The sequence below is a fragment of the Palaemon carinicauda genome, chromosome 20, assembly GCF_036898095.1.
Source record: "Palaemon carinicauda isolate YSFRI2023 chromosome 20, ASM3689809v2, whole genome shotgun sequence".
In the NCBI taxonomy this organism is placed as follows: domain Eukaryota; kingdom Metazoa; phylum Arthropoda; class Malacostraca; order Decapoda; family Palaemonidae; genus Palaemon; species Palaemon carinicauda.
This window is the reverse complement of record NC_090744.1, coordinates 11,406,713-11,416,712: the sequence shown is the minus strand read 5'-3', so window position 1 is coordinate 11,416,712 and position 10,000 is coordinate 11,406,713. Positions and strand designations below refer to the sequence as shown.

General features: G+C 32.6%; 1 protein-coding gene across 6 annotated transcripts in view; it reads right to left on the bottom strand.

The window, feature by feature from the left end:
• LOC137660144 (receptor-type tyrosine-protein phosphatase S-like) overlaps nucleotides 1-10,000 on the bottom strand; it is a 185,383-nt gene that overhangs the window by 21,415 nt on the left and 153,968 nt on the right. For 5 of the 6 annotated variants that reach the window (XM_068394849.1, XM_068394846.1, XM_068394847.1 and 2 more), the window contains 6 exons: nucleotides 9,055-9,390; nucleotides 6,536-6,753; nucleotides 5,635-5,707; nucleotides 4,006-4,157; nucleotides 1,671-1,864; nucleotides 108-297 (listed from right to left, as the gene is read on the bottom strand). In XM_068394849.1, coding sequence (XP_068250950.1) covers nucleotides 108-297; nucleotides 1,671-1,864; nucleotides 4,006-4,157; nucleotides 5,635-5,707; nucleotides 6,536-6,753; nucleotides 9,055-9,390 — 1,163 coding nt within the window. The remainder of the gene's footprint in view (nucleotides 1-107; nucleotides 298-1,670; nucleotides 1,865-4,005; nucleotides 4,158-5,634; nucleotides 5,708-6,535; nucleotides 6,754-9,054; nucleotides 9,391-10,000) is intronic. The other variant, XM_068394845.1, reaches the window with a different exon arrangement.

Here is a 10,000-nt window from a genome sequence, read left to right as displayed (position 1 = left end):
CGTTTTATGAATAGAGATGAAGGTTTTGTATAAATTACAATGTTGTAAAATATACATTCGACCCTGGCCTCTCCCCTTAAGAAATAAAACCTTATCATAGTCGATACCTCAATGGAAAATTTTCCAGCGATCCATATCTCTGGTTCTCTCTCGGTCGTACTTCGCTTGGACATTCTGTGTTTTGAGTTGTTCTCTTCTTCTTCTTCTATGTATTTCTCCACTACCTCCAGAGCCAGTTGCTTTGTCCGGGTGTCGTTGAGATTTTCAAGAACTTCTACCACCACGACGTACTGTAACCTAGAAAACATATTGCATCTTACTGAAGTCCGGAGGGGTCCAACAAGAAAAAAAAAATAGTCCAGTGAGGAAGGAAACAAGAAAATATATAAATTACAAGAGAAGTAATGAACAATTAGAATAAAGTAGTTTAAGAACAGTTACAGCTTTGAAATAGATATTTCATATATAAAACGTAAACAAAAGAAAGATAAATAAGACAGAAAAGTGTGCCCAAGTGTACCCTGAAGCAAGAGAACATTACCCCAAGACATTGAAAGACCGTGGTGAAACTAGGGCAATACTCAAGACTAGAGAACAATGGTTTGTTTGTTGAATGTCCTCCTAGAACAGTGGTTCCCAAACTGGGGGGCGTGCCCCACTAGGGGGGCTTGAGGACGATACAAGGGGGGCGTGAAGTCATCTGCTCGAAATGACTTGTTTAATAGAATAATAAAATCATTAAAAGAACAAATATCTGTCATTACATACATGCATCCATCTCACTAGATTTCACCAGAAATTGTGCCTTAGTCTCATAGGTATTTCCAAATATTATATGCCATGTTTTCAAATTATCTATTCTTAAAATTGCAACTCAATTTTGCCAATTTGCTAATGTTCAAACATTTTTCGCTCACTTTGAACCAAATGTTTTGTTTTTAGTTACTGGAATGTACTATTATTTCTTTGAGTGGCTTTCATTATTAAAAATGTAATACAAACAGAAATCTGTTTTCCTGTACAATGCTCAGAAATAAATGTAAGAATCATTTCATATATAAAAAAAAAGAGAGGAGTGGGGGCGTAGGGGTCTACTGGAAGCAAAAAGGGGGCGTCAGGTAAGATAGTTTGGGAACCACTGTCCTAGAAGAACTGCTTACCAAGGCTAAAGCGTCCATAAACCCAAGGGTTCCAAAAGGGAAAAATAGCCCAGTGAGGAGAGGAAACAAGGAAACAAATGGACTAGTGTGACTGAGTGTACCCTTATTATTATTATCATTATTATTACTATCCAAGCTACAACCCTAGTTGGAAAAGCAAGATGCTATAAGCCCAGGGGCTCCAACAGGGAAAAATAGCCCAGTGAGGAAAGGAAATAAGGAAATAGATAAATGAAGAGAACAAATTAACAATAAATCATTCTAAAATAAGTAACAATGTCAAAACAGACATGTCATATATAAACTATTAACAACATCAAAAACAAATATGTCATAAATAAACTATAAAAAGACTCATGTCAGCCTGGTCAACAAAAAAGCATTTGCTCCAACTTTGAACTTTTGAAGTTTTACTGATTCAACCACCCGATTAAGAAGAGAACTTTACCATAAAGCAGTGGAGGACCACAGTACAGAGGTTATGTCACTGCCCAAGGCTAGAGTACTTACGCTGGAGGGTTCTTGACTCGAGGAAGCTGCATCTTGGACACATTTCCTGAATAATCAAGAACCTCAATGGAGCCTTCGATCTCTGGGGGCCAAGGATCGGTTGATATGTTTTTCTTAAGGATGTCACTGCACCTCCATTGGTTACAAGATTTCATCTGCAGAGGGTAAGTTTTTTCGGCTTCCAAACCTGTGAACTGTTTAGAGAAGAAACGAGTTATGAAAGCGAGGCATAATCTATGCGACGACAGCAACAGCAAATGGCCTCAGACATGTCCTTATTCATGTCTGGGGTTTAACCTGTTTCCATCACCCTGCTGGCCAGTGCCAATTGGTGATGATAGGGAGAATTTCGTCTGATCGTTCACATTAAACCAACCTAGTATGGGTGGCCATGGCTAGTACAGCTTTGCTGATCATAGGCTATGAACGAACCCTTTCACCGCGTTCGGGTATCACCACTCAGAAGGGAAATCTATACTTACTTAGGTTTATATATTTCTTACACCTTCGTCATACCATTTCAGTTGCGTTTACGAGGTTGAGAAAACTCAACCAATCAAACTCACCTAATAATCATTTGCATGTTCATGCTGGACTCAAATAGTCCTTACCTAAGCAAAAATATCATTGAGAATAAAACTAGTTTTGAAAACTCGCCTGTTTTGGTAAGCATGATAAAACCAATGACTATTTTTAAATGACAGAACTTTTAGCACCTGTAACCATCATTATTTAGAAGTGGGAAAATTTGACATTTTTTTTCTTAAGTTAATCATAATCGTGGTGCCTTGCTAACATGGGGGAAGTAATACGATATTTTAGTGGCTCTTAGGAGTGAAATCCATCAGAAACATTTTCCAATTCAGCTTTGATCATTAATAAAATGGAAAGGGATTGAAAACAATGAAAATCACCGCTGAAGGTATCTGAAGAAATGATTCCAGCCTGGTCTTGTTTGCTTAAATAGCTCTTGTCTGGTGGTTCAAGTAATGTTAATATCTGAGAAAATCATAACTTGCATGGAAAATTGAACAAACAATTAATGTGCATCATAATATCAATAGCCATAGATGTAAACAAATAATGTGCATCATAATATCAATAGCCATAGATGTAAACAAATAATGTGCATCATAATATCAATAGCCATAGATGTAAACAAATAATGTGCATCATAATATCAATAGCCATAGATGTAAACAAATAATGTGCATCATAATATCAATAGCCATAGATGTAAACAAATAATGTGCATCATAATTGATATCAATAGCCATAGATGTAAACAAATAATGTGCATTATAATATCAATAGCCATAGATGTAAACAAATAATGTGCATCATAATTGATATCAATAGCCATAGATGTAAACAAATAATGTGCATCATAATATCGATAGCCATAGATGTAAACAAATAATGTGCATCATAATATCAATAGCCATAGATGTAAACAATTAATGCGCATTATAATATCACTAGCCACAGATGTATGTTAATAAAGCAGTTTGATTATTAATAACATAATAAAGGCAATATAACCCCAATGTGAAATGTTCTTCACAAGATCTAGTATGTGCACGACACTTATTATTATTATTATTATTATTATTATTATTATTATTATTATTATTATGATAATGATAATGATAATGATAATGATGATTATGATTATGATAATGATTATTATTATTATTATTATTATTATTATTATTATTATTATTATTATTATTATTATTATTATTATTATTATTGTAGTAAAATGAACATTGCTATTGGTCTTGCTAAAGCTAGTTCCACCTTTGATAATCAAATTCTCACAAATACTGAAAAGTATTCCTACTCTATTAATGTTCATAATTCTTTTTTTTTTTTTTAAAAAAAACATCATACATCTAGTTAGCAAGACAGACGGTTTTTTTTTTTTTTTTTTTTTTTTTTTTTTTTTTTTTTTTTTTTTTACACTAAAACCTTCATATTATCTAGAACCATACACCTACATAGAAGACTCTTTCAAACAAGAGCACTGGTCCATAATATGAAATTGGTTCGTTCAACAGATCACTGCAGTCAATTTTGAAACTGACTTTAAATCCAAAAATCCATGACAAAATTATAATTAATAATAATAATAATAATGATAATAATAATAATAATAATAATAATAATAATAATAATAATAATAATAATAATAATAATAATAATAAAGGCCTCAAGAATAGAACAATAATAGTTTCTCTTTTAAGACGTTCATGTGATTTTTCTTATCTTAAAAATCAATACGTTTTAGAAGCAAAGCATAAAACTGACTAACGAGAACACAGCTCATACATACTTTGTGCTCCGTCTTACTGATGTTGTAGGTTTCTTTTTCAAAGATCAGGTTGTAATACAAGGTGAAGTTCTTGTCATCATAGTGATCATTCCATCTTATAACGATATCTGTTAAACTGCTGTTCTGTTTAAAATCGGTGGGCTGCGATGGTTCTAATGGAAGATAAGATAGAATTTTCTTTATTTCATTTTCAGGTCAATAAAATATAGACCAAAACATGCATTTTAGAAAAGACATAACAAGAGCCCACTTGAAAAATAAGTTTTAACTTTTGAAGTTCCACGGATTCAACTGCTTGATTAGGAAGATCATTTCATAACTTGGTCAAAGCTAGAATAAAACTTTTAGAATACCGTGAAGTATTGAGACTCATAATGAAGAAGGCATGGCTATTAGAATTATCTGCATATAGTATTACAAACAGGATGGTACTGCCAGGGAAGATCTGAATGCAAAGGATGGTCAGAGTTATGAAAAATCTTATGCAACATGCATAACGAACTAACTAAATGACGATATCAGAGATTAACATCTTGATCAAGACTAAGAATTTGCATTAAACTCTACTCAACTACTTGGCAAACAAGATATAGGACCTGTTTGGATCTAGGATTGTGAGAGTCTACCAATGGGTTATTATCAATATTAGTTCATAACTTGTTCCTGCTCTTCCTTTCAGGTGAAGAGACAGATGAGATCTGGGAACGTTTCTAGAACATCTTATTCTCAGGAGAAACAGGAATACCAATGTCGCCACATACATATTTATTGCAAACGTTTCGACATTTTAAATGTCATCATCAGTGCTACCTAAAGTGAAAATAGTAGAAAAAATACAATTTCAAATTTAAAATTACATAAAGTAAGTAAAGAATTATTCAAAAATACATGTAAATTGCATAAAAAAAATCAGTCCGTTGCGAAAAGGGGGACAGCAGAGGTATTACAATTGAGGTCAGGCATAAAATATTCTAGGTGAAGAGATTCTGATATTCTTGAGTCACTTACTGAAGAGCACAAGAGTCGACAATCTCAAAATACTCACTACTTAAAACGAGTGTTCCCTAACACCTGAGTGTTTTGGATTACTGAGAGGGAGACCCATTCTGCTCGACTTTCCAATTTGATAATTGGTCCTGACTTTGAAGCTTGGATAAGTGCTTCCCAAATAGCAAACTTGACAGTTTGGACACGGAAATTTCTAAATGACCGATGATCTAATGGCAGGTAGAATGCGGTCTTAAAAACGAAAAAACGATCCAATTTTAAACTTGTTTACAGAAATAAACCAAAAATCTATTTGTGGACATGTCTTAGAGAACTGTTTAAGGTACCCGGCTGGTATGCCTGTAAATGGGGATATAACACGAAAAATGAAAAATCTTGTTAAGAATTCCCAGAGCTTCGTATGGCAATAGAGAATGCGTATACGAAATGTTTTGTCAAAATTCTTCTTACTTTCATAGTTACAAGGTAATTAGTAAAAGTAACTCAATAAGCCAAAAACATTGATCCCTACAAGAAAATGCAGTATTTCTTGTTATCGTAAATTTTGATAATCACAATATTTTGATATAAAAACATTAGGTGACAATCTTCCTGAGGACTAACAAGTAAAAATGAACTTACTGTGAGCTACAGTTGCTATTACAGTCACTGCAGCCTCTCCAGGTTCCTCTACACCTTCGTTGATTCCCGATACCTGCAAAGATTTGAAAATTGAGTTCAGATTTGTAGTAATCGATTGTTCTATTCGCTTATCACTGTTAAAAATCTGCACTAAAAAACTGTAAATGCCTGGCAATATTTATTCCAGGATTTTTTACCATTTTAAGAACGGATATATTGACGGAAAGGAGTGATATTACGGTCACCAATACGTAAAAGATAACAAAGTAAGGTAAAATTACAGTTGGTTGTATTTTACTGAAATATGGTTGAGAACAGTATATTTTTACTGAGAATTTCCGATTAATAGTACGGTTTTTTTTTTTTTTTTTTTTTTTTTTTTTTTGACAATGTAGAAGATGAAGGCAATTGGGGCTGGATTGCCACTAAAATTAAATAATAATTAAGTTGTTTGTTATATGTGAGATGATTATATGAATAAAAAATTTTCATAATATATACATTGTTCAAGAAAACCTGCAATTTTAAGGGGAAATGTTCCGTAAAAACATACCGTTCTCAGCCGTATTTCAGTAAAATACAGGCGACCGTAATTTTTACCCTAATTTGTTGTTATCTTTATACCGGTTAGTGACCGTAATATACCTCCTTAACGTCAGTATATCCGTTTATAAAACGCCAAATATCTGGCAACATTTAATCCAGGATTTTTACCGCTTTTTACGATTTAGAAAAAAACGCGTGATTTATTTATTTTTTAATAATAATAATAATAATAATAATAATAATAATAATAATAATAATAATAATAATAATAATAATAATAATAATAATAATAATAATAATAATAATAATAATAACAGTCATTTAAATGAAAATATCATGAGGACATACTACTTACATGGATCGTGTAAGATACGTCTGGATCTAGGTTGTGTATATAGTATGATTCATTTGTAGTCTTAAACGTTCCAACAAGCATTTTTCCTTGAGTTTTGTAGACTTTGATGACGTACTCTTTTAAATCTCCAGTCGGGGGGATAGACGGTGCAGGATCCCAGCCTAAATCGATGGAGCTGTGAGCGCTAACATTTCGCGTTATCTTTACCTTTCCAGGCGCTGAAAAAGAACCGAAAAAGAAATAGCTTACATGAGTTAAATGAAATTGATATACACATGTGCATATATAAGTATATATATATATATAAAAACAACAACAATAACAACAACAAATGCAGCCGTTTCTAGTCCACTGCTGGACTGAGGCCTCAGACATGTCTTTTTGTTCATGGTCGGGGGTTTAGCCAGTTTTCACCACGAGGCTGGTCAGTGAGGATTGGTGATGGTGGGAGGTTTATGTTTGATCGCTCACAGCACGGGTGTCTTAATATGGGTGGCCCTGACTAGTACAGCTTTGGTAGACACGGTGATAAGCAAACATTTTCAACGCGTTAAGATAGCCAATTCTCAGGAAGGGATATATATATATATATATATATATGTATATATATATATGCAGAAGAACCACAGGGAAAATGAAAATACGAAATAAACGATTAAGTCCTGACTAGTTTCGTGAAACTAGTCAGGACTTAATCGTATATTTCGTATTTTCATTTTCCCCGTGGTTCTTCTGCATCTGAGCATCACGTTTTCCTGTGATTTTTACGCATATATATATATATATATATATATATATATATATATATATGTGTATATATATATATGTATATATATATATATATGTGTGTGTGTGTATATATATTACATATATATATATATATATATATTTATATACATATGTGTGTGTATATATATATATATATATATATTTATCTATATGTATATATATACATATATATATATGTTTATATATATATATATATATATATATTTATATATGTATATATATGTATATATATATATATATATATATATTTATACATACTTACACCAGCTTCCAGCGAGGTAGCCTTCGCTCATGCAAGCCCAAATATAATCGATTTTTTTTATTTTAATGGGTTGGTTATTATAATTATTACTATCCAAGCCACCATGTGACAAGCCCAAGGACTCCTAGAGGGAGAACAGATCAGTAGCGCGAAAGGAAAGAGGGAATCCATGAATTAATCTTGAATGAGAAATAGTAAATAAATCAATATGAAATATATAAAAAGTAAATCGACTAGCGGGTATTTTTGATAATTGTCTTATAAAACCATATAAAAAATTCTTCTTCACACAATTGGTTATTGCACTGTAATTGTTCAGTGGCTACTTTCCTCGTGGTAAGGGTAGAAGAGACTCTTTAGCTATGGTAAGTAGCTCTTCTAAGAGGAGGACACTCCGAAATCAAACCATTGTTCTCTAGTCTTGCATAGCGCCATAGCCTCTGTCTTGGGTTAGAGGTCTCTTCCTTGAGGGTATACTCGAGCACTCCATCCTATTTTATTTCTCGTCTTTTTGTTTTGTTAAAGTTTTTATAGTTTACAGATGAAATATTTACTTTAATGTAACTGTTCTTAGAATATTTGATTTTTCCTTGTTTCCTTTCCTCACTGGGCTATTTTCCCTGTTGGAGCGCCTGGGCTTATAGCATCCTGCGATAAACTGAAATAGGAAAGGTTTGCCTATATGTTGTCTCTACTGTATTCATTTATTCCTTTCATTGATCCAAAACACATGTTATAAGAGTTGGTCCTTCGATACTTGAACACAGAACTGGCTGCATGATTATATTCCTAATATGGCTATCATACTTATGCCCGCGCGCTGATGATATATATCGATATGTACTGTATGTGCGTGTATATGTATATACACACATATATAGGAATAGATATATATATTTATACATATATGTATGCGTGTGTGTGTGTATCTATATACGAGTATATAATGGTATGCATGGACACACTATACAAAGCATATACCTGTATTTGTATATATATATATATATATATAAGTACAGTTTATATATACAGTATATATGTATATATATAGACTGTATACATATATATATATATATATATGCATATATATACAAATATATATTTATCCATATATATACATATATATACATATATATATATATATATATATATGCATTATGTACAGTATATAAACACCCTGTTATCGTTCTTAAAATATTAAAAGGTTTTATTTTAATGGTTCATTGCTTCGTTTGTAGTTTACTTGTTTCCTGGCTTCCTTTCCTCACTGGGCTATTTTTCCCTGCTTTTTCAACTAGGGTTGTAGCTTTGCTAATATATATATATATATATATATATATGTATATATATATGTATATATATAGATATATATATATATATATATATAATATATATATATATGTATATCATATTGAACGATCATCTGCATGGGCTATTATGATCAAATAAACAAGATTTAATTACTCACCAACAGCAGGTGTTATGATCTTCTCCGATAAACGTCTAGAACTTTCATTCGTTCCTGCCTCATTTTTCACATAGACTGCGAGTTGATATGTTGTAAAGTTGTAGAAGTCACGAGGGTATTCTATTATGTAATCATGCATATTCTGAGCCGTGAAATAAACTGCTTGTATGTTGCCACTTTTGGGGTCTCTTGCCGAATTCGTTTTATATTCCCACACTGCCTCGATGTCCAAATCTCTGCCATTGTTTTTTTGACAATCATTCTCTAAGGTGACACTGCATTGTTTCTGTGTTTTGTAGTCACCACAGTCTACCTTTTCGACCTTGATTGCTGGCACTGTAAAAGAAAATCGTGTTAATGGAGCGAATCAAATATTAGACTTTCATCGGACTGGGCCTTCAAAAATGGAAAGCAGCTGGATGCAGCCCATAATCTTCACCATCTTCCTCCCACGAGTATCGTGAGTGGCCTCCAACTTCTCAGCGCTAATTCACGCAAACATAACATTAATATGAATAAAACATATGTAGTTATGATAACTTTAATATTGACCTACGTGGCTGGCGTTCGCTGCACCTCTATGTGCCGCTTGCCAGAACAGAGGAGAAATACATGTGGGTGGAGCATGTTAATGATTGTGGGCTGCATCCAGTCGTAGTCATAAAATATGGACGGTAAAAGAAGTTTTAGGACAGATTAGTCTCATGATTTTATTCATCATACTTTGTATTCACATAGTAAGTAGCATATATAGATATATATATATATATATATATATGTATATACATGCATATACCAAGGCACTTCCCCCAAACAAATGAAACAAATAAGGGGCCCTCTCCTCTCTACGTTCCTCCCAGCCTGACAAGGGAATATATATATATATATATATATACACACACACACAAATATATATATATATATATATATGCATATATATATATAT